This window comes from Chrysoperla carnea, chromosome X (assembly GCF_905475395.1).
Source record: "Chrysoperla carnea chromosome X, inChrCarn1.1, whole genome shotgun sequence".
In the NCBI taxonomy this organism is placed as follows: Eukaryota; Metazoa; Arthropoda; class Insecta; order Neuroptera; family Chrysopidae; genus Chrysoperla; species Chrysoperla carnea.
This window is the reverse complement of record NC_058342.1, coordinates 18,222,802-18,248,746: the sequence shown is the minus strand read 5'-3', so window position 1 is coordinate 18,248,746 and position 25,945 is coordinate 18,222,802. Positions and strand designations below refer to the sequence as shown.

At 31.3% G+C, this 25,945-nt stretch overlaps 1 protein-coding gene and 1 non-coding gene across 3 annotated transcripts; one reads left to right on the top strand and one right to left on the bottom strand.

Annotated features, from left to right (window-relative positions):
* Positions 1-1,815: 1,815 nt before the first annotated feature.
* LOC123302798 (fibulin-2-like) lies at positions 1,816-24,181 on the bottom strand. Of its 2 annotated transcripts, none has more exons than XM_044885889.1 (16): positions 24,056-24,181; positions 12,854-13,022; positions 12,701-12,788; positions 11,637-11,829; positions 11,258-11,545; positions 9,996-10,187; positions 8,161-8,419; positions 7,662-8,059; positions 7,449-7,577; positions 7,241-7,381; positions 5,233-5,601; positions 4,624-4,758; positions 4,402-4,556; positions 3,591-3,799; positions 3,264-3,530; positions 1,816-2,253 (listed from the first exon to the last, which is right to left on the bottom strand). In XM_044885889.1, exons 1-16 carry the CDS (start codon positions 24,111-24,113, stop codon positions 1,839-1,841), a joined length of 3,465 nt encoding a protein of 1,154 aa, XP_044741824.1. In that variant the 5' UTR covers positions 24,114-24,181; the 3' UTR covers positions 1,816-1,838. The 2 variants fall into 2 exon arrangements, with proteins under 2 accessions (XP_044741824.1, XP_044741825.1); XM_044885890.1 differs by having other exon boundaries at positions 7,256-7,381.
* On the top strand, positions 22,226-22,298 carry Trnam-cau. Its single transcript has one exon. It is a non-coding gene; the product is annotated as a tRNA-Met (tRNA).
* Positions 24,182-25,945: the final 1,764 nt, after the last annotated feature.

The following is a 25,945-nucleotide window of genomic DNA, read 5'->3' as shown; positions in this document are numbered from 1 at the left end:
ATTTGGCTCATCGAAATAAAATGAATTTATCTAGAAACAATTCAAACACTTTTTTAATTTATTTTATATGAATATTCTTTGATGCGAACAGAAAATTATATGCCCTATCTGTTAGTAATCAAAGAAAACATTTTTTGGACAATAAAATCAATCTTCATAAATGCATCGTAATAAAAAGTAATATTTTTGAACATATTCACTCATAAAATAATCGTTTCAAAAATATTTTCAAATAATTTACGCGTATCCTCAATTAAGAAACGTAAATTATTCGATCTGAAATTAGACGTTTGTAAACATACTAAAAACAAATATATTATATTACACATTTAAAAAAAAACACGAGTATCTTTTACAAAGATTTGAAATTAAACGTAAATAAAAAAAAAAAAAGAATTAAGTTGTAAAAATTGTTTTTTAATTAATAATGAAATTACAATAATTAATTAGTTATATAATATAGCTAAAAACAAAAAAAATATATATATATTATATAAATCTTAGTAGGTTTAAAAAATTTGAGGTTCATGAAATGGCGAATTCGATAAGTAAAAAAATTATTTTGTTTTTCATTTTGACCAAATTTTAAAATATTTATTTTTGCATTTTTAAAGAATAAAAAATGATTATTAATTATATAAAATTCCTTTATAATAATATATTGTGCTGAAGGTGATTGAAGTTTAATCACTATAAAAACTATGAGATGGCGCAAATACTAATGTAATACAAAATATACTTTGCTATTTAAAATAACAAAAAAAAAAAAAAAAAAAAAAAAAAACAGCACCAAAAATGAAATAATATTTAACAAAAATGACAACAAAAAAAATCAAATAAATATATAACAAAAAAATCAACAATGGAAATCATAAAAATTTATAAAATACGACAATGTGTATTATAACTAGTATTATTTATATAGAAATTTTATCAGATGCTTCTCCTGTTTACAAACAAGTATTAATTAAAATAAATGGTTTAAATAGAAAATGTTTATTAGCTGCCTTTTATTTTCAATTTTCCCAAAACATTATCTATTAACATTATGCTTCGGTAAGTCGTATTCGGTCGTTTTAACGTTAGTACAATCTCGTATATTTGACCTCGAAATTGGCTCTATTAGCAGTCCATGTACTATAATGTCTATGATTTTTATGTTTAGGCAGATAAAAAAGCAGAAATGCCAAAAATTTGTTACTTTTGTGGAAATAAAAAGTCGCCAGACAGCGATAGGAAATTTTTCTCGTAAGGCGATAGGAAATTTTCCTCGACGTTTATTTATGATGGTTATTAATTTTGATGGTTATGTGTGAGTTGGCAAAAAAAAAAAAAAAAAATGGAAAATAATTACAAGTTAAAAACTGGAAAATGATTACAACTGCCAATTCATAGATGAGATAAAATTACTATAATGACAGAGATAAATAAAAAATGGCATACATCGTTGTCATAGAAAAGGTGTGATTCTGATTCTCATAATGTGTTTCTTTATCAATTGCCAATCGAATTCAATCAAATTGATTTTCTGGCAGGAATGGATTCACTGTAAGAAAGAACTTTAATTTTCTATACCACAAGCAGGAGGCAACCCTAAAATCTGTGTCTTCACGAAGTGATGTGGGTAACCTAACCACTTGACAACATAGGTTTTCTGAAACTTCACCCATAACAAAATTCAATGAAAAATTTTACTCTAAAATTTTCAGCACTCGTGCGGCGTTGCGACCTTCACTATAAATATTTTACAATAAATGAAACACATCGAATTGATATAAATTTTTATTTAAAAAATTAGTTTTAAAAATACAAAATAATCTAAAAAAATTGTCTATAAACTAAAAGCTATATTCAGCCACAAACACATATAATTTAGCAATAGCAATCGATTGAATTTCGTCGTTTAGGTAGATTGTCATTTGTACACTTAATTGAATATCTTGTGGTCCCTCAATAGATTTCACCATACCGACAACGGCCGCATTATATTTGTCTTGACGTAATTCGAAATAGCTTATATCGATTGGTTGGACATGAGAGTATAATGATTCGACTGATTCTAAGTTCAAGTTAAATTTCACGCCAAAATTGGTCCAATGTGGTCCACGCATACGGAATATGTCAATGAAACCAACCTCTGGTGGGACTGGGAGCAGAGATGGTATTGTTATGTAATTGAATGAAATTGTGTGTGCCATTTTCTGGCATTGAGTGTCATAACATGGGTTGGCTATCTCATCACGTTGACATCGACTGAAAAAAAATTTTTATTTTAGTCCAAGACCAAGTTCATTAAGGTCAAGTGATACACGTTAGCTATGGCGGAAAATGGGGCTCAGTGATGCGATGAGCAAAAACACAGATATATTATTTTGTCTTCTATGCTAAATGAAGGTCCTTTAAGTCCTTATCCATCGTTACTAATCAGAGTTTTGCTTCTACTGTGTACAACAGTTTTTGGATTCTTAGTGAAATTAAAAACACTTTAAAGGTACTATTATTTTATTCCAATCAAGTCTACTGTAATTTAATTCAGGCTCGCTGAAATCATTCAAGGGTGGGTGGTGTTCAAACTTTTTATCATGTTAGGTCTTAATGTCAATAAAAACAAGAAAATCTCTTTTCGGGTAAGAGAACATTTTATTATGGCAAAATGTGATATTCAGTTAAATATAGTTCAATTGTGATATTCAGAACATCACTATTTATTCTTCTGCGAAGTACAAAAAAAAACTTTTGCAAAAACTATGTGTGCATCGGCCTCTAGATCACGATGTGTACTGAGCGAGGCTAAATCGTTTAGCCGACCTCCAGACATTGTCAATCTAAGGTATGATTTGAGACGATGCAGGGTTGAAAAGGAGCATTCATTCGTCGCTGTTATCACAGGAAAAACTGCCAGAACGTGAAGCATTTGATAGACAATTGGATACGTATTTTCGCCGTCCTGTTCGGCTATGTTTTTCGCCAAAGTTGACCTCCGTCGACCCAGATGTCATGGAAATCACCCAGCAAAATTGAAGAGTATGATTCAAAAATTTATGATTAGGGTATGGTTCAAAGAGTCTTCATAAAAATTTTTCATTTTTTTAGGAAAGAGACAAGCAAAATTTGATAAAATGTTAAGATGGTTCAAAAAGCGACTATATAAATCAATACAACTGCACTCGTTCTAGAAATGTCTCAGAGCTTGTATATCATTTCTTACAAAATTTGCAGTTGCCCTAATTTTCAAATTCAAATTCAACATATAAATTACTTACTGTGTTACTGTTGGATGTTTTCGATATCCTGGTGGACAAACCAAAGCTCGACATCTATAGGAACCACGCATATTTAAGCAAATTTCATCGGCTCGACATGTACTAGTTGATTCGCATTCATCAATATCAATACAACTTCGTCCATTCGATGCTAATCTATATCCTGGAGGGCATCGACACACATAACTACCCGGTGTATTTACACAAGAACCCATACATAATTTCATATCCTTGAATTCCGTACATTCATCGATATCGGTACATGTTCTAAAATTGAAAATTTTTTGGGTGGCGTCAATGGAATAAAAAAAAAAATGGTGTACTTACCGATTGTCTGAATTTAGTTCAAATCCTTGACGACATGCACATCGGTATGTGCCCCAAGAATTAATGCAAGTATGTTCACATAATCCAACTGTCTCATGGCATTCGTTAACATCCTCACAAACGGTATCGGAAACACTTTTGAAACCTTCTTTGCATGTACATCGGAACGAACCAACTGTATTCTCACAAATTGAATTTTGTGCGCATGTCTGTAAGATTAAAATAACAGAAAAGTTAAATATGTATTATCGATATTGGCTGCATTTCGATGATGATAATAATAATAAGAATTTAACCTCCGTTTTACAGACATCCATCTATAACAGAGATCAGCTACATCATTATAATTAATCATAATTTATTTCAAACTACATCCGAAGATACAATTAAATTTATGATGTGGATGGAGTCGGTTACTTGGCTCTTATCCAAGCGACAACAGAGTAACCAATTTACCGCCCCATTAATTATAATTGATCAAACTGGTACTACCTGGATTCGAACCCGCAACTTCCCAGTCGCTAGTCAAACAGTTAAAAGCGACAGCGCCTTTACTCGCTCAACCACTGTACCGGTTCATTTCGATGATATGAGCGCTATTAAAGTGAACGCGTTGCTGATAATTTACTGAGCGCTAGTATCTACAAAACGCAGCCAGGAATGTTATTTTTCCAAACAATCGAATCACTGCTATTTGCTAGATAATAATGACCGACTAATCCTTTAGTTTTATCAAGTTCGAGTCGTAAATTTGTAAAGTTCTCTGCTAATTAGAAATTTAGGATCGTAAGTAAAAAAGCAATAAACTTACTCGTCCTTTGAATCTTTCACATTCGTCAATATCCTCACATCGATCACCCTTTAACATATGTCCCGGCAGACATTGACATAAATATCCACCATCTTTATTAATACACTTTTCATTTGAGCCACATTTATGAATCCCTAAAGCACATTCGTCAATATCTGCAGAAGAAAAGCATGAAATTGAATTAAAAATATGTAAAATTTTCATAATAATTAAAAATTTTACCAACACATCGAGTTCCTTCTGGATTTAGCTGTTTGCCGGATGGACATTGAGGAGCTTCACATCGAAATCCACCATCGTAGTTAATACATCTTTCATTGTGTTTACAGACCCTCTGTTCAGCGCATTCATTAATATCTGAAAAATAACACACGAATTTGGTACAAAAATGTACATTTCCCTTCAAAACACATCCCTTAATAAGGATCCAAAGTATATCAAACAAAAGTCTGGTCCAATTTTTTTTTTAAAATCAATTATCTTTTTACAGCTGTCAAATGTCAATTTTTGAACCAAGCAAAGCTAATTTAAATTTTTGGGTCTTCAGGATTATGTTAAGGAAAGTTCAAAGATTATTTTAGCATTTTGAGAAGTTAAAAATTTAACTTTATAGCATTGTTTTTCTTCTTTGAAAATAATGTTTTTGGAATTTTTCCACAACTTTACGAAAAAATCACAAGAGCGTTTTATGACGTAAAATGATCCAACTGTTTTACTGGGTTCCAAAAAATTAATGTTCAGCTATAAAAACGGGATCAGATGCGATTCTTGAAACTTCTTAGAAATGTCCATTTTTACAGGAAATTTGTCAGAAAATTACTTTTTACAAACCTTCACATTGATTCCACGCGTTCAGTCTATATCCTGGAAAACATGTTTTCTTGGATGGCATAACTTGAATATTTGTTGTAGGACTATCTGTATATCTGTCACGTGGCTGCTCTGGTGGGCTTGTGTACGGTCTTGATGATACTCTTTGTAAAGGTATTACAGTATTTGGTGCAATTGGTGCATTTGGTGTATTTGGTGTATTTGGTGTATTTGAACTTGTGAAGACAGGTGTTGACTGTGGATTTCTTGTTGTAATATAATAAACACGTGGTTTCCGTACACACCGGAATGATCCTAACGTATTTTTACATTGATAATTTGGTCCAAGAATATGACAATTATGAGTGTTTAAGGCGCATTCGTCATCGTCTACAAACATAAATACAATAAAATAACTGATAGTTAATCACAATATGATACTCAAAGAGTAGACGAAACTCTTCGGTGCAATTGTGTATTCTCCACGTCTGTTTCCAAATTCCCAAGTGTAGAGTTATTCAGTCAGCACTGGCGTGCACTGAGTTTTTAGACAGGGTAGGCAGAATTTTCAAAAGCTACTATATAATAAATAATACTGCATGTTGGTTTTGGTTCATCGTCATGGTGAGTAAATAATGATGTAGGTATTTGTAACCACAAATATCCATAGATTGGTTGATCTTTAAAGATTAGAATTAAATAATAGCAGTTAAAAGATGGTGGTGTAAGTATACTGATTTTTTCCAAAGGTGTGCTACTTAAGGGAAGCTTCTAAGTGCTTTTCAAATTGATCGTGTTTTTTTGCAGTCGTAAAAAATTATGAACATTGTTGTAACCGGTATCGTTCCAAATGGTTTTTTGTTGGCAAATAGTAAACAAGGGAAACAAAACAACCGATTGCTGTGTTTGAAACATATCAGCCAATAATATGAATCAGATCGTTTTGTGTTGAATTTACGATTGACTGTATCTTGTCACACGTATGATTATGAGTGCACACTTTGGTTACAACTTTGCCTGGAGGCACTCAGCAGCGCTAGTGCAGCGCAATCCGAAATTATTTAAAATTCAAAGTATGCCGCACCTGTTAAGATGTGTTTATTGATAGTACTCGTAAATAAAAAATATTGGATTATACATATTTGTCTGAATTATGTAGGGTAGGCAGTCTTTCTGCCTATGTGTAATGCACAGCACAGTTTTCAACATTCGAGCATAAAAAAGGCTCTGGAGGTGAGAAAAAAAAACAAGAAGCTGATTAGTTGACAGTACAGCTCCAAAAGAGGAACTTAATGACATTATCTGATCCTGCATTCAAAATTATAACCCTCTAGCTCACATTAAAGGAACTGTAGAGATGCGAAGAAAACAGTATTTTTCCCATAGAAATCCACTAAAAATAGCTGAAATCATCCGCTTTTTTCGGCTTTTATAAAATTGTTCCCTCTAGTAAACAAAATTATTTTAGCTCATTTGAACTAGTAGGGAGGCAATCGGTATCTCCAAAACCCCATCAATATTGTTCTAAGGGTTGTAAACGAATTCAAAACACTATCCCATCTCCCCATTGATACAGTGCATGAGTCTACATTTCGGAGAAAATTTAACTAACTTGACATGAAATATGGAAATTAGATATGTAAAATACACTATTGCAGAGAAGAGGTTTTTCCGCGCACAGTAATAAGCATAATTGGTTTGTATATTTTGCTTGTTTTATTTTGATTTCAATTGAATATTATTGATGTTAGCAGTGTCGGAAGCCAGCGCGGGGCCCGTAGCAAATTCTTTCAAGAAGTCCTTTGTTTGCATTAGGTTCTTAAGCTTAAGGTGTTAAATAAAACAGAACTGTTAAAAAGTAGCTTCATCGTTAACGTTTTTTTGCTAATCAATCGCCAGTCCTTTTTCAGATATAGATGCCCTCATAAAAAAATGGTGACGCTCAGGCAAATATAGATGTACGTGGCTAATCCGGCGCTGGATGTTAGTACCCATTTTAGTCCCCACTACCAAACATATGATATCAAACCTTCGCATATATTACTCGCGTCATTTAAAGTGTATCCGGTTCCACAGCCTTGAACTCGAGTACATCGATAAGATCCAATAGTATTGTCACATCGTTGAGTTGGGGCGCACTGTATTTTATTCGCTTGACATTCATTTATATCTGAAAATAAAATATTTTTTGTTAGATAATAACAATTGATTTCTAGATATTATCACAAAAATCATACCTACGCATGCGCCAGTGATTGGGTTTAATTGGAAACCAATTTTACATCGACAATCGTATGATCCTCTGGTATTGTAACAGTCTTGATTACTATCGCAATCATGAGTTTCTTCGTAGCATTCGTTGATGTCTGTAAGATTTTCCAAAATTTGAATGGAAACAATTATTAAAAGCAGTTAGGAAAATCAGAAAAATTTTTTATTAGCATTCTCACCAATACAATATCCACGACGATCCATTCTATAGCCCGATTCACAAGTATTTTGTCGATTTGGTGTCAACACTGGAGATGTTCTTGGTTGATTAGGCTGTGTTCCTTCAACATCTTCAGGTGTTTGACGCTGTGATGATACTTGAGGAGTACCTGCGTAAGGTCTACTTGTGTACGGTTCGGCTGTTGTTGAGAGCGTTGTTATTGGAATTTCTTCTAGTTCAGTAACTTCTTCGGTGGTAGTCGTCGGTATTGTTGTAGTTTCTGTACGCCGTGATAAAGGTTGTGGATAATACGGTCTTCGAGATGGTGGTGGATTAGTTGGTGGTTCTCGTACAAATTTTGGTGGTAATCTTGATGGAGGATTATTTGGTGATGGAATTACTAATCCTAATGGATTTCTACAAAAATAAAGTATGGTGAGTGTTTTTCCACAAAATTTAAAGCAGCTCATAGAAATGTTAACTAAATTGAGTTGTCTGTGGGTTAAAAAAAAACTTACTCAAGGGGTACAGCAGTTGAACTGGGATCGCACTGGTATCCACCAGACACATTATTACAAATTTCATTGGCTGCACAAGGATTATTATCCGCACATTCATTAATATCTTCACATGTTCCTAATATTGTGTTGCGCTTAAATCCTGGTGGGCACGTTTTTTTTGATACTTTATTCTGGCATGTAAAGTTGCCATATGTGTTTAAGCAGTCTTGTGACTCTCTATTACAATCATCTAAGCCTTGAGCACATTCATCAACATCTGTAAAAAATGGGTCTTCATGTTCAATTCTATTAAAATTGCTCCATGTTGGCGTAAATACATCAACATGGTTTTCGTTTGTAAAAGGGAGGATTTTTTTAAATAGTTCACATGTACAATTGCTACCTCTTGGTGCATAAGTGAACGAAGTCGGTAAGTAAAATCAGTTTCAAATATTAATTCGTATTTTTCTACCAGTTACCTAAATGTCTCTTTATACATAGACGCATTCACATAAAACTTACGACTGTTTCAAGGATGCGGACAATCAGGGATTTTTTCACTTAAATAATTAATAGTTAATTAGTTATTCATAATTAAAACTTTTAATTCCTGATTGTTTCCATTTACATTCACATATTTTAATCGTGAATTATTTTGGTACGGTTCAATGCCGTACGAATGCTGAATTTTTTAATTATTAATAACAAATTAACTATTAATTATTTAATTGTAGCAATTGTATATTCTGAAAGAGCAAAGGAAGAATTTCTTGGTACATAATTTTTTTTAATATTAGTATTTGGTGCTAACTTTTTGATGGTGGTAATCGGGAAAAATAGCCCTGAAAAAATAGATCCGGAAAAAAGAGAACGATAAAATAAAGTGGATCCAAAAAAATAGATTCGGGAAAAATAGACCCTGGAAAATAAACCCGGAAAACATACAAATTTGAATTTAACGAAAAAATTTACGATTTTATAAATATTTAACACTCATTTCTATCTATTATTACATTCAGTTGCTTCTTTTCTGGTGTTGGTTTGTGAATTCTTTTTTCATAGAATTTTAGGAAATTTATTTATTTTTTTTTTTAATACCATGTATATATGTAATATATATCAAGGTATACTAAGTTTAGTCCCAAATTTATAACTTTTCAAAAAATTGATTCTACAAACAAAATTTTGGTATAGGTGAGTTTAGTCCCAAGTTTGTAACGCTTAAAAAAATTGATGCTACAAACAAAATTTTGTTATATGTATTCATAAAATCACCTAATTAGCCCATTTCCAGTTGTCCGTCTGTCATTCTGATAACTCAAAAACAATAAGAAATATCGAGCTTAAATTTTTATAGCATGCTTAGGACGTAAAAAGTGAAGCCGAGTTCGTAAATGAACAACATAGGTCAATTCGGTCTTCGGTCCTTACGATTCATCTTGTGAATCTTTAGAGACAGAACAGAAGGTTAAATGTAAAAAATGTTACTGATAAAAAAGTAAACTACTTTTGTTTGAAACATATTTTGGAAAACATCAGTATTTACCCGTGAAGGCGCAAATTAGGTTAGGAACATATAGTATGTAATATGTATACACGTATTGTATTTGTGTGTAGGAGGAGTGGGTATCTTTCTTAAAAGTAAAAAAATTAACGATTGCGTAATCAGCACTGTCTATACATAGTATTTCAACAATTAATTCAATTGTTTGTTTTAACTTGTTTTGAATCTATTTTTCCACATCTAGATCTTTCCAGATCAATTTTTCCAAAATCTATTTTTCCGGTCTATTTTTTCCAGTCATTTCCAGTCCTAAATCCGTTGAGGGTACATAATATTCATAAATACTAACCATCACAGACTTGTTTAATATTATCAAATATATACCCCTTTGGGCATGGATTATCACTTAAATCATTTGTTGGAAAGTCACCATTATCTATATAGCTTGATTTAAGATCACACTGAAAACTTCCAATTAAGTTATGGCATTCTTCCGTATATGGATCACAGTTAGACAGTCCCAATTCACATTCATCAATATCTGAAAACAAAAATTTCAATTATATTTTTAATTCATCCAAAAAAGGTAAACTTTCGCTATTTAGCAAATATTGGATGATTTTTCGATATTTCGTTAAATAGCGAATGAAAAAACATTCGGCTAATGACGAGCACTAACTACTAGCGAACAAAATTGAACTAACTTTTGGCAGTGATTGGCATGAAAGTATTCAATATTTCTCTAAAGGGATAGCTTTGACTGACCTTGTAAGAATAGTGGGTAAAATGACCCCATTTCATTTTTAACCAAACAGTTAACATAAAATATTAACTGTTTTTTTGCATTGCATCAACGATTAGTATAAAAACAAAAATCACTGGTAAAATCATTTAAATTATCACATTCGAGACCCGCTACATGATTGATGGGGGATCATTTTATCTAATATAATTTTACACACAAAATAGGCATCATTTTAACTTATATAAAGGGGACCATTTGAATATCGTCATAAAAACTGACCTTACAATTAATTATACGCCTATCAAAATGTGCTATAATATTATTAAATGTCAACAGAAGCCAAGACTAAAACAACCAGCCTGTAAACACTAACACAAAATAGAATAGATTAAATTTTTCGTTGAAATTTGCCTTACCATAGAGCATACGCAGTTCAATTAACACGATTTTTAAGCAATTATCATTGTGCAAATATAATACAATGGTAAACTTTTTCAGATACTGTATGCTGTGCGTCACAAAATCTGCACAAGTTGATTATCCATATTTATTAAATCAGTAAAAGTTCTAAGGTTTTGTTGATAGGTTATATCACATTAATATAACCATATACATATGGCTTGTATATATCACATTTATATCACCAAATATATTTTAGAGAAAAAGTATGGCACCGTTTTTACAATTGCTCAGTACAAATTTTGTGACGCAGAGTGTACGTAATCATATTATTTTGTTTGAGTATATTCCACTATATTCGAAAAAATTTTAGGGGTCTCCACCAAATTTTGGCCTTAGGACCTCCGAATTGTAAGTACCTGTGGTCTTGAGTTGGAGGAATTCCAAACTAATTATTACAGACTTACCATTACAAGTGGTCTTATCATTTGCTAACTCGAAGCCACTATCACAAGTGCACCTAATCGAAACACCTGTATCGATACAATGATGTTCGCAAGGATTATTTTCATCACATCGATCAGTAGTTGAAACAAATTTAGGTACTTCATCACCTCCTGCTTCAGTCCTTCGACACGTTTTCTTATCTGGTAATAAAGTATATCCTGGATTACATTCACAATGATAGGATCCAGGTTCATCTAGGCAAATATGTTCACATAGTTGATTTGGATACTTTTCGCAGAGTCCATTCACTGAAATGATACCAATTTTGGATTAGAGGATATTCGAAAAATAACGTGAGTAAATTCGAAACCTGGCTTCGATTTATTTACTTTAACTTACGTTGGGGTGGCGAAGGTAACGATCGATTTGTGTAAGTCGAAACTGTATTTGGAATTGATGGAACTGTTGGTATAATTTCGCAACATTTTGCAAATGGCTTATCTGAGGGTGGAAGTAAACCGAACACATTTGGATCACAGCCACTACCAAATGAGCTCGCTAATAATCCAAGTTTACATGCTTCGCAACAGTCCTAGAATTAAACTTTTATATCAAAATTCGGCGTTATTCATCATTTCTTTTTCCAATTATTTAAGGACGTTCAGATGCCACAGTGTTTCCCCCTATGTGGGTTCGATATTATTTAAAGTTTCAAGATTAGTTATCAAAGTTGTTTTTGAAAAATATCGTTTTATATTGTCCGTGCACAACTTTGCTTTTTGTCACTTCATAAACTTAAATTTTAACGAAATTAATTCGATAATAGTATACACAGTGGAACCTGGTTAATTGAGACACCAAGGGACCTTCCAATTTATCTCACTTATAGAGGTATTATATTAGAAGAACTGGCAGGTCTTAAATCCATTGGCTCTATTTGTTAACATCAACAGCGTTACTTACAAAAATTATGAAAACCGAACCTTCAAGCGAAATCTTGTGCCTTTTCTTTAATCGCCAATTCACTTACCGGAACGTTTTTGTTACGAAATTGTTTTTTCAAATAAACATCCGTATGATACTAAAGCAAAACTAAAACTGAATGTCGTTGAGTCTCAAAATTGGTTAAATGCGAAATTTGCGGGTAGAATAAGATTAAGTAAATAAACGAAAAAACAAAACGATGTTATCTCAGTTACAGAGATTAATGCGTATAAAATTTACTCGCTGTCTCAGTTAAAGAGGTAACATTGATGATAAACTCGAAAGAACGAGTCCCAGAAATAGAGGTTTGCTTGTGTCCCACTAACAGAGGTAATTCAATTCCTAAGTGTTGGGACCCTAGCATGAGTTCCAACTTTTGTATTATCATACTTTTTTTTCTTTACTAATATCGATGACGCATAAACGTCCCTTAACGAATTCTCAATCATTTTTTTTTTTTTTGATAGTGGTATATTTACCTTGTTAAAATCAATTCCCGAATCAATTTCACTGGAGCAAGCCTTGCCTTCTCTTGCAACTTCTAAACCTGCAGAACATTGCTGTTCCCTAATGGAAAAACAAAAATTAATAAATTAAAATTCAAAATATTTTTATTGAGTTTGGAAACATACGCTCGTGCCTTGGAACAGCAAATTCCAATAGCGGATAAACATATGGATTGTTGTTCAACGGGTATTCCAGGTATGGGACCTTTAGTCACTCCACATGGTTTTCCTTCTCGTATATATTCTTCTCCTTTCGCGCAGCATAAACTGTATGTATTATGTAATAAATTTTGACCTAGATAAAAATATTAATCGTTTAAAAATTGTCCCCAAGAAGTAAATTAAAAAAATTAGTGCTACCAATCTATAATCTACCATTTTGATTTTTAAGAATGATTTAACACGCAAGTGTTAACTATGATTAAAATATGATCACCCGTTTGAAAATCGTCAGTTCTATTCTTAGGCTATTCTTAGATAAACTTTTTTTCGTCAGAAAATTGATAAAGCAATTTTATTGACTATTTTTACAGAAAAAATTGCGCTGAATATGATGGTGACAACAAAAAATTTATAAAACCTCGATTTCATTGTTATAAATGATATTTTTTAACGATAATTTTCATTTTTTTTCGGCGTTTTTCGTATTTAAAGAAATCACGAAGCAATAATTGAAAATTTTAACAAAATACGTCATCATTTCTTCTTCAATTTTCTAGAGGAGGACTAGAGATTTTTCCACAGACAAAATACACTTCCGTAGCCCCCCTGACTCTATATCAGAATGAGTGTGAAGGTGCAAAATTTTTCCGCAAGAAATGTCCCCAAATTTCTGAAATGAGTCCCCGTTTTTATAACATCGGTCTACCTAGTGGACAACTCTACATGCCGAATTTTAGCTCATTTGAATTGGAGGAAACAAATTTGAACTCATTCGGTTAAAGAACAAATTATATACATATAGAGTGCACATTCGATGAAATTCGAATATTAGAAAGAGATACAAAGAAAGTTACAGTCTAGTTATTTCACCGATCACCCACAGTAGAACAAAGATAGCTCTACCTTTAGATCAGAGGTTGTCTCTTTCTAAAGTTGGCACAACTTTTCAAAAAGAAAGTATATGAATCGCGCTGTCTAGTATTACTATTATGAGAACATGAATTAAAACAAGTGAAATAAATAAATAAATAGTGTTGATTACTCTATCACATTGCACATACATATACAATTTATATAATACATACTATACAATTTACGTCTAATTTTCGCCCTCACGGGTAAACAGGGATCTTTACGAAAAAATGTTTCAAACAAAAGTTTGAACTGCAAGTTTGTTTATTTTTTGATAAGGAATATTTTTTATATTTAAACTTTTGTTCTATCTCTAACGGTTTACAAGATGGATCCTACAAGACCCAATTAACCTATGATGCTCATTTACGAACTTGACATCACTTTTTACGTCCTGAGTACGCTGTAAAAATTTCAGCTCGATATCTTTTTTCGTTTTTGAGTTATCGTGTCCACAGACGGACGGACGGACGTACAACCGGAAATGGACTAATTAGGTGATTTTATGAACACCTATACCAAAATTTTGTTGGTAGCATCAATATTTTTAAGCGTTACAAACTTGGGACTAAACTTAGTATACCTTGCATATTACATATATGCATGGTATAAATAGTAATTAGAGTGTTAGGAGAGCATCTGTAAAAAGTAACATGTTTGCCTAATAATGTTTTGAGCATTATATGTCTAGAGTAGTGGGAAATCACCTGGAAAAAATAACATGTTTGCCTAATAAACTTTTTATTTAAAGATAAGGATAAGGCAGAAAAAAACTTGCTATAGTAATAATATATAAGTTACAATAAATGTTTCTTTCTCATAAATAAACAACTTTGGTTTGAACTTTTTTCTTCAAGTAAATTTGGCACAGTTACAGTTAAAAAATATAAGCGGGCTACTTAAACGGATAGTTTTATTAATTGAAACAGTTCTTGTTATGAAATCATAATCTAAAATTTCTCCAAAAAAAAATTTTTTTTTAAATAAATAAATTTTAAAACGGAAATGCACTTTCAGTAATGAATAACATTTAAATTCACCGGAAATAAGCTACCGCAGACAGTTTTAAAACTGATAATTCGTTTATCTTCATGAGTCTATTTATCTCCTAAACTATTGTATTGTTAAATACACACAAAAGTTTTTTCATCTCAATTTTTACTGAAATTGTACATTTTTTGGTTAATTCTGTTCGAGTAAATGACACGTTTTAAAAAAGTTACTGTTTTGCAATTTAAAACAAGTGAAAATAAACAATTGACTGAGTTTATTGTTGAAATGTTTTTAATAAATTAGATAAGTCGAAAAAACCAACAAATTTCCATTTGGCTTTCGAAAATTTTGAAAATTTTTGTTTTCTTTTTTTTAAATTTTTTAAGGTTCTTTAATTGAAGCTACCTACAAACTTTCATCTTGTATAGTTTTAAAAGAAAATGGGCACCAAACTTTTGCTCTAATTTGCTTCCTCACAATGATATTTACGAAAAAATGTTTCAAACAAAAGTTGTTTATTTTTTATAAGGAACATTTTTTTACATCTAAACTTTTGTACTGTTTCTAACGGTTTACGAGATGGAGTGCACGAACCCAAGACCCAATTGACTCATGTAGCTCAATTATTAACTCAAAATTACTCTTTACGGCCTGAACACGGTATAAAAATTGATATCTCTTTTTGGTTTTGAAATAGACTAATTAGTTGATTTTATGATTAGATATATCAAAATTTTGTTCGTATCTTCAAAATTTCTAAGCGTAACAAAATTGGGACTAAAATTAGTATACCCTGATATATATTTCATATATACAGAGTAAGATAATATTGCAGAAATAAATAATTTTAGCTAGAACGTTGAGTCAGATTAAAACTTGCCCAGAAAATTTGATAAAAAAATAACACTATGAACTTTAAACTCATGTATGGTATTATATCTATAAACTAAACTAACAGTTATTGCCGCTTCAGAATGTTCGAATTTTTGGCAAGTTAATAGAGTAGGTCGCAATGGCACACAAATGTGGTAAATTTAAGACAAAAATTAATCGTTTTTTAAGGGGTCAATGAAGTTTCAAAAAACCCATGCGTTGCCAAATTTTAAAGTAGTAAAAATCGGTATACGTTAGCCGAGATATTTCTGAAAAAAATCGATATTTTGTCTGAAAACGGTAAAATGAGTTGAAACTAAGAAGCTATCATTCTAAATAGTTAAAGCCAAAGAAAAAACTTTTTCTATTGTCGCACATACACTTGCTATAAAGAAAGACTACATATGACAGTTTGACGGTAACTTATATACCGCAATGAAACTTTGTTAATTAACTTTATCTTGGTACTAGAAATGAAGATCGGCCGATTCCTAGCAAAATTTAGGCGTCCTACACCCTTTCAGGTGTTATGAGCAGTGAGGAAATTTTAACCTTTGATTAAAACATAATTTCGTAAACATTACTGTTTACCCGTGAGGGAGCAACTTAGGAATAAATAAACTTTGCTGTCCATTTTTTCAAAATTATAAAATATAGAGAGTTGAAAAATTGCACGTAGCTTCAACTAGTGGTCTTGTGATACAATCTAGAAATACAAAAAAAAATTTTTGAAAATAATTTTGAAAATTTCCAAAAGTATTTTCTAGATTTTTTTGAACGTTCACTCAAATGAAAGAAAACAAGTGAATACAAACAATTGACTGAGTAAATTGTTGAAATACCATGTATAGAAAGTGTTGATTACTCTGTCACATTACACATACATCCTACATGTCACACATATATAACTGATATTCCCATATAATACATACTATACGATTTGCGCTCTCACGGGTACACAGTGACCCAAGATCCAATTAACCTATGTTGCTCATTTACGAACTCGGCCTCACTTTTTACGTTTTAAGTAAGTTGTACAAATTTCAGTTTGATATCTCTTTTCGTTTTTGAGTAATCGTGATGACAGACGGACTGACGACAGACAGACCACAGACAGGCGACAGACGACAGTCGACAGACAGTCAGACAGACAAGCGGAAATGGAATAATTAGATGATTTTATGAACATCTATGCCAAAATTTTTTTCACAGCATCAATACAAACTAGGGACTAAACTTAGTATACCTTGGTATATTTCATATACATGGTATAAAAACCTCGTAAACCGTTAGAGATAGAACAACAGTTTAAACATAAGTTATTTATTATAAAAAAAATTTAATTCAAATTTTTTTTTGTAAACACCACTGTTTACCCGTAAGAGCAACTCAAAAATATTTATTACACTTGATAGTATTTTCCAGAATTATTTTTCGACTTTCGAGAATGTTTCACAAGACTACTTGAAAATTTTCAAGTCTCTATCTTTTACAGATTTGGAGAAAATGGACACCAAAGTTTTTCCTAAGCACCGCCCTCAGGAATAAACACTGATGTTTTACGAAAAAAGATTCAAACAAAAATGCATTAATTAAAGAGAATTGAAAAAATTGCATTCGTGTCTAGAACTCGAATAGCCTAATTGGTAGGGCGCTTGACATGAATCCAAGAAGTCCGGGTTCAAGTCCTGGTTCGAGTGTATTTTTTTCAATTCCCTTTAATTAAGATTACTAGACAAGATATTTGTCAATATGTATTTAGTTTACGCCTGTATTTATCATATTATATCAAAATATAGTCGAATAGACCATGATGTAACTATCGTGTGCATGATTAAATGTAAACAACAACAATAAGTAATAAAAATGCATTAAATTCCATTTTAAAATTGACATACCTCGGTCAATTTTGAAGGTAGAAAGTCGAAAGAAAAATGTGCACAAATAAATCAGTTAAACTTTTATTTGAACTTTTTTTTTATTTGATGCTTTGTAATTTGTATTTTTTTTCAAATTCCTCCCTGCTCATACTCCCTGGGAGGTAGTAAGACACCTAAATTTTGGTAGGGGTCGACAAATCGTCATTTCTAGTACCAAGCGAAAGTCAATTAACAAAGTTTCATTGTCGTACATATTTTGTCCCCAAAATATACTATTTTTTTTGAACAAAGTTAAATATTCCATATTTCGAGAAGTATGGCCTTTCCCCATTTAGATGATATCTACCTAGTTTAAATTTATTTTAATGTTTGTACCGCTTAGAATTAACAGACAAAAAACTTTAGATCCAATATCTATGGTAACAGCCTTAATTAAACAAAAATTCTTTTTGGAATTTTAACGTAAGTAATAGAGATTACGTATAACGATTTTTAGGTCGATCGGGACAAAGTGTATTTACACCTCCTGAAAAAGTGGTGAGGGAAACCTGAACACACACTAGTTCAATATTCATTGAACCTGAAGCACCAACGATAAAATTTCGCCCTCAAATTTTCCGCACTCTTACGCTGCCACAACCTGCATAGGGTGAAATTTGTTTGTACAAAATTATATATTGTAAGGGTTAAAAATATTATAATTTAAAATCAGAGAGGGTTGAAAATAGTTTGTCTAATATCAATTGTTAATATTTATTTTGAATATATTTAATCAGACGGTCACTTTAAAGGGGGAGGGGTTGTAAGTTACAACTTGTAACATCTACTGATGATTAGAAATTTACTTATCTCTTACAGATTGCAAATAAATATTTTTAGAATAAATAAAAATAATAATAATAATAAATTTTTTATTAATGTACCATTATACTTATAACACAACAAAATTAAATTAAATATCATGGTAACAAAGAAAAATTCATGCATCTTTGAAATTTTCCACTGTCAGGGGCCTAACCCCCTTTTTTGGGGAGTATTTGGGGTTTTATGTATCAAATTTTAAAAAAAGTTCTAGCTGATTTAATTGTGCTCAATAATTGAAAATATTTGAAAGTAATTTTCTAGAAATTTTACCCCATTCAATAAAAAAAAGGCCATATTGACTATTGTAAACCATTAGAGACAGAACAAAACTTTAAATCTAAAAGTTATGTCTTATAAAAAAATAAACAATTTTTGTTTGAAATATTTTTTTCTAAACATCCCTTTTTACCCGTGAGGGCGTCTCCAAAATATTTTCAAAAATTTCGAAATAATTTTCTGCAACTTGTTCTTCTTTTTCTAGAATGTTTCACAAAACCACTACTTGAAGTTAATCTGAAAATTTTCAACACACTTTTTTTTATAGTTTTGGAGAAAATGAACACCAAAGTTTTTTCCTATGTTGCGACCTCACGGGTAAACAGTGATGTCTACAGAATGATTCAAATAAAAGTTGTTGGTTTTTTATAGAGAATAACTTTTACATTTACGCTTTTGTTCATTCTCTAACGGTTTACAAGATGGATACTTTTTTATGATTGACAGAGCAAAAAAATTATATTTTAAAATTGGCATATCTAAGTCAATTTTGAAGTAGAAAGTCGAAAAAAAATGTGCACAATTAAATCAGCTAGAACTTTTAGTTGAACTTTTTAAAATATTTGATAAACATTTTTTTTTTTTTATTTGTAAAAGATCCCCATCTACCCCCAAAAAAGGGTATTACAACCTTCTAATAAACAACTGTGGAAAAATTCATGAAAATTCATCAATTTTTTCCTTTTAGATATTTATTTTAATTGTAGGTACTATTAGTTACAAAAAGAAGAGCCTAAATGGCCGAGCGGTCTAAGGCGTTTGTCCTCGATTGTTTGTCGATCTAGAATTACGTTGAGGGTTCGAATCCAGGCAGCGGCTGTGTGAACAATTTATAATTAATGGGAGTGCAGAATTGATCACATTGTCGTCGCCTGAATAAGAACGAAGTAACCGACTCAACCCACATCAAAATGTAATTGTAAATATGTTGTAATTATATAAATAAAGCTTAACAAATAATGATGTGGGTGGCCTCTGTTATAGGCGTATATGCCAGAGAAACGGAGGTTAAACCCCATTATTATTATCATTACAAAAAAAAAATATATTTTGCCTAATGTCAATTTTCCTGAAATGGTGTTTTTCAAATCGACTACCATCATATTTTGAGTTCTCTTTGACTGATTTTATTAAATCTTATTCATTTTATGCGTAATTAATGCCTTTCCCCTCCAAAACTCTAGTAGTCTACTATTGTTCCTTTTTTTTTTACGGGCAAATCAAGTTGAAAAAAAGAGCCATTTTCTGACATTCTTTTATTTAATTTACGCCATATTCTTATTTCAAAATATTTTAAGTTTTATGGGGATGCTTAGTCAGATTTGTTGAACACTTCCACTCGCACTTGACCGATCTGCGAGTGGCTGGCCGTGCCAATCACCTTTTTTGAGAGCTTGACCTGCGCTGACAACTAATGTTTGTTGCAATTTTTAAGGATTTGTGCACTGAGCTAGAGCATTGGAAATTTATTCCTTTTTTTCGGGTGCTTTAAAATTTTAAAAATTTCACTTGTATCCAATTATTATCTTATAGTTTTTGATCCCGATAATTCTACCCCCTTTCCAAACCTCTTCCTTCTTCTACCTTTAAAATATTAAAAAAATTAAAAACAATATTTTTAGAATTTTTACAGAATTGAGTTTTAAAAATTTACAACAGATTTTTTTTCATCCCTGGTGGAAAAAATATTTGAAAAAAAAAAGTCTTAATAAGTCTTAGGAAACTCTGAAAAAGTCTTAGAAACTTTAAAAAAGTATTAAGAACTCAACTCTGAATTAGTCCGAAAACGTTGAGAAATTCAAAGTTCCTAAGACTTTTTCAGAATTTCTTATTCTTTCTTCAAATATTTTTTCCACCAGGGATTTATTTTTCCCAAATAAATTTTCATTAAAAACAAAAGTAATAAACCATTATCTTCCACAATGTAGTAACACTTAAATTTTATTTTTGATTAATAAATTACTCGTACTCGATGTAGGGAATGTCAAGGTTAATTAAGCAAATGCTTGAATTAATATCATAATCTTTAAAAATGCATACACTAAAATTATTTTTAAACACACAAAATGTTATATTTACATCTTATTTATATTTTTAAAATCCAATAGTAAGCCTGCCGTTGGACCTTCTACAGCAGTTTATTCGATCTAGCCAATTTTCTATATGACTCTCCACGTTGCCGTTTCGGGGGGCTATTTTTGGTATAACTTGGGGGTTATTTTTGGTATAACAGATATTGACTTTTTGGTACTCCAAAGTTGCAGGTTTCTTGATGAAGACGTGACTCTAAAGTCAGTGCTTCGATCATTCAAACGCCTTATTCAAACTCCAATGACTACAGTTTCCTCGAACTGTTGCACGATGCGAAATTTTCGCTCACTGGGACGATTATACATATAATTCAATCAAATTATACATGAAAAGAGGGTGAACCTTGAATCAAATGAGGGATTTTTGATTTTTTGATATGTTGTTTGAAATGTTAAATGCAAGTTTTTGACCTCGGAAAACGACCGGGTCATGTCGAAAAATAAGAAAAACCTCGAAAATTTTGACCTTATACGGAAGGACTAGTTTTTCCTCAAAAATTGTATTATATTTTTAAAGAAAATTAAATTTTCAACAATTTGAGCTAAAAACAGGTTTTTACTGGACCAATAATTTCGAAGATTTAGATTTTCAAAGTTTGTCTATTTTTTATGTTACACGATTTTACGCAAAATTTCATTTTGTAAACCGATATAGAACAAAAGTTTATATACAAAAAATGATCCTTATAAACAATAAACAACCTTATACGGAAGGACTAGTTTTTCCTCAAAAATTGTATTATATTTTTAAAGAAAATTAAATTTTCAACAATTTGAGCTAAAAACAGGTTTTTACTGGACCAATAATTTCGAAGATTTAGATTTTCAAAGTTTGTCTATTTTTTATGTTACACGATTTTACGCAAAATTTCATCTTGTAAACCGATATAGAACAAAAGTTTATATACAAAAAATGATCCTTATAAACAAATAAACAACTTTTGATTGGAACATTTTTTTGTAAACATCACTGTTTACCCGTGAAGGCACCAAAAAATTTCGAAAGTATTCTCTAGACTTCAGAATATTTAAAACTTCTTATTTACACTACTAATGGTATGATTGATATGGTACCCCGCACTAATCTTATGGAAATTGGATATCGGCCAAATTTACTCAATTTGGGAGTTTTTGTGTATCTTGATCCAAAGTCTCAATGGGACGATGATCCAAATACAAACATTTCTGAGTTATGGGCATTGGATGTCAATAATTACTTTTCTTTTCCAATACATGCTGCAATCTTTAAAGAATGTATTGTGGAAATACTGTATTTAGGCTTAACTTTAATTATGTACAACAATTTTAAATTTAAGAATCATACAAGTTTTAAAAGCTCTTATAAAGAAATCACTAAAATTATAGCAAAAGACGTGTAAAGTTGATCACTAAAAAAATAAACCTAAATACGGAAATCAAATTGCTTGAATATTGTCAATCAAATATAAGCCTCGGTAGCGCAGTAGGTAGCGCGTAAGTCTCATAATCTTAAGGTCGTGAGTTCGATCCTCACCCGGGGCATTAATTTTTATCATTTTATTGTAATTTTAATTTACGTTTTGCATTTAACCTAAAAATATATAACCAATATATAACACTAACCAACATTGCTAATGATTTATGTTAAAATTGTCAACAGGCAATTTGTTAAATAACTAAAACTGCATACAAACTTTCCACCCTCTAACTCAATTTACAGGGGCTGTAAGGATGAGTTAAAATTTTAAAACGTCGAAAAATTGTAAATCCCCCTTAATAACTGACAGCTGCCGCTTTTACAACATCGTTCTGCCAAGGAAACAAGTTTACATACCGGGAAAGGGAAAATGTATATGCATGGTGGGCCATTTTAATACATATATAAAACTAAATATCTCGTTTTGTAGTTAACCAATAAAAAAATAACATAAGCCAAAGTTACAGAGTTTGATGGGGAACATGTTCTGACATCAGACTGGACAAAATTGGCTAAGTCAATTTAGATCCTAAACGGTAAGAAATAGAATAACACTTTAAATTAGAAAGTTAATCCTCATAAAAAAACTAATAATTTTTATTTAAAACAATTTTTTTCGAAAAACGTTAGCTTTTGGAGGAAATGCGACTTAAAAATATGCCATTATTGCATTTAATCGAAAGAAAATACGCTAATTACAGAAAAATGCTTTAGTCAAAAGTTGTCAAGGGAAATCGACAGAGGACACTCGTATGTGTCCATGACTTTGACCTACAATTATCGATAAACTTGAAGCTTAGTTTCTTTCGATTAAATGCAATAATCACATACTTTTAAGTCAAATTTCTTCCGAAAGCTATCGTTTTCGAAAAAGGGGTTTTAAACAAGAATTGTTCGTTTTTTTTTAGGATCAACTTTCTAATTTTACTGTGTTATTCTATCTCTTATCGTTTAGGATCGAAATTAGCTATTAAAGAAACACGAAGAACTAGGTTCAATCTGATGTCAAAAAATGATGTCCCCCCCTCAAATTCTTCAACTTTTGTATAAGTTATTTTTTGATTGGTTCACTACAAAACAAGATATTAAGGTGTATAGATTAAAATAGCCCTTCCAATATATCAGACATCCTCAACATTCTAGGAATCATGAAACGAATTTATAAACGCAACCTCATTGAACTTCGATAACGTGCCTAAGTCTATATTTTAGGAGAAAATATGACTAAAAACGTTATCGTTTTGTATTTGAAACCACAGGGGGACATTATTGGAGTAAAACTCAGCCACCCTGAATGACTACTAATCGAGAGAGATTAAAAAAGCACTAATTATTTCCCAATACCGGACAAAATTTCTAGCATTTTTAATCACTCCCACTAGATTTGACCACATAAATGATTACGAAAATTTAGTTAATAATTTTCAAAATTTATTTTATTTCTTATTAAATTGTTAATTCCGCGCAACCTTTATCGAAATTTGTAAAATATTTATAGCCCGATAACACGTAGGTCACAAAATTTCGCAATAAATCAAAATCAAAACATATTTTTCTAAACACTTTCAAAATATCCAAAATCACACCGTATTATTTTAAATATTCAAAACATGCCCGTATTTTGTTTCCAGTATGGCAGCATCCGGTCAATTTCAAGTTTAAATAAATTAAACTTAGAAAAAAAAATTGGTAAACAGACACGTAATAAAATTAGATGAAGCCGGCTAACAGCATCAAGATAAATTAGATTACTTAAAATTAAAGTTAGTATTGTTTGTATTTAGGTCACTTTTATAGTGGGGGACCCATTCACAAAACTGACCTGCGACGATATGTAATGTAGCAAGAATTGTTAACACTAATCGCACAGCACTAAACATAATTACGTTAATTACAAGAAAACAATTTTATAAACTTCAGTTTTTTTTTTTTACTTATCACTACAGTGGTCACTATTAAACTGATATTCCATTGTTAACAAATATTATGTATCTCTTTATGATATCCTAGAGGACATGCATCAACAGGGGAACAGAAATTATTATACGTATATTTACATTGTATACATGTGATTATTAAGTCACTAGACACTCACAAATAAGAGAACACGGATAGTTCTGTAAACCAAGACATTTTCGGTGTTTTCCTAACTTTTTCACCTAGCATCTTCTTCAGTTAGCACAGTGGAGAAAGTAGCGTCGAAATCAATCTTGCGGTCTCAGAATCCTGACGAGATATTTACTTGCGAAATAATTATAAAATAAGGATAATTTTAGCGTGTTGATATCTGGGTTGTTGTACGAAGTTCTCCTAAAAATTGTTGAATGTTCTAAATCTATACTTTTATAATATTATCTAAAATTCTTAGGATTCTGCCAAATTTTTTATGATGGTACTAAGAATAATCCAGGATCCTGAGAAATTTATCTTATATATTATTACGCTAGCAAGTTTTTTTCTGTCCTACCCTTATCTTCCTTATTCCTTTATGAAATTCCATGATTGACCCCTCATTTTCAAGCTTATTATGTCTAGGTTTGACGAAAAATGTACTCACGGTTTAAAAATGTATTGCTTAGGCAAAATCACTCTAGACAAACAATTTGAACGAAAAAATATCATAAATTTAAATAAATTTAAGTTATAAGTTTATTAGGAAAACATATTAGTTTTCACAGATGCTCTCCTAAGACTCTAAACATATAATACTCAAAACATTATTAGGCAAACATGTTAGTTTTTACAGATGCTCTCCTAATACTCTTGACATATAATTACTATTTTTAATAAATTTCGATTTTTGCCCCAATTTCCTAGATCAGTTTTTTGTATTTATAAAATACGTATTTTCGACTACCAAGTAGTCATCATCAGTAAGAATTAGCTAGTGATCACTCTTATTATGAATGTTACTCTTTGCTAATTTGGTGGCGGACTGCACAATGGTACTTTCGTGTATTTACAATTTATACTGTTCACAGTATCTGTCAAATTGTAGTATCAGTGGGGCTAGCCAATTAACTTCCATCAGTTGACTAGTGCTTCGCCAATGAGCGTGATACTTGTGCGCAAGCCTATTCGCGTATTTTTAGGTTAAATAGCACCCATTAGTAGAACAAAATTAAAACAATTCTTTGGAAATCCCAAAGATAAAATCAACATGGAACAACAATCGGGAATATATTGCATTGGATTTCAAAATTGTTCGAAGAAGTATGTAGGTCAAAGTAGACGACAAATTATCACAAGATTCAAAGAACATATATGGGCCATTTAAAATATGGAAGAATTGAAAATCAACTGTAGCCGCTCACCTTATCGAAAACGACCACAAAATTGACAAATCAAACCTTAAGCTCCTGAAATCAGTACCTAATCCTTGCGAATTAGACGCTTATGAAAGCATCTACATTCAAAAGCTGGGTAATGAAACAATGACCTTGTACAAAGGACCTATTCTAAATTCGGATTTAATAAAAATTTCAAAATCAGGGTTGAATTCTAAAATTGTTAATACGTTGTAAAAATAAATAATTATTTATTTTCATGATTTATTTATAGTTTGTAATTTAAGTTTGATTTGTAATTTATTATTTTAAACGTAAAAAAATACTCGAATAAGCTTGCGCACAAGTATCACGCCCATTGGCCCAGCACTAGTCAGCTGATGGAAACTGATTGGCTGGCGCCAATGATACACAATTTGACAGAT

Excerpts from the sequence above, each read along its gene's own strand:
- LOC123302798 (XM_044885889.1), bottom strand. The coding sequence starts at position 24,113 with ATGTTTAGTGCTGTGCGATTAGTGTTAACAATTCTTGCTACATTACAT. Across the intron at positions 13,023-24,055 it reads TACATTACATATCGTCGCAG|GTCAAAATTTATTACATAAT; the intron begins GTCAGTTTTGTG and ends ATTTTTATCTAG. Across the intron at positions 4,759-5,232 it reads CGCGTGGAATCAATGTGAAG|ATATTAATGAATGCGCTGAA; the intron begins GTTTGTAAAAAG and ends GTTATTTTTCAG.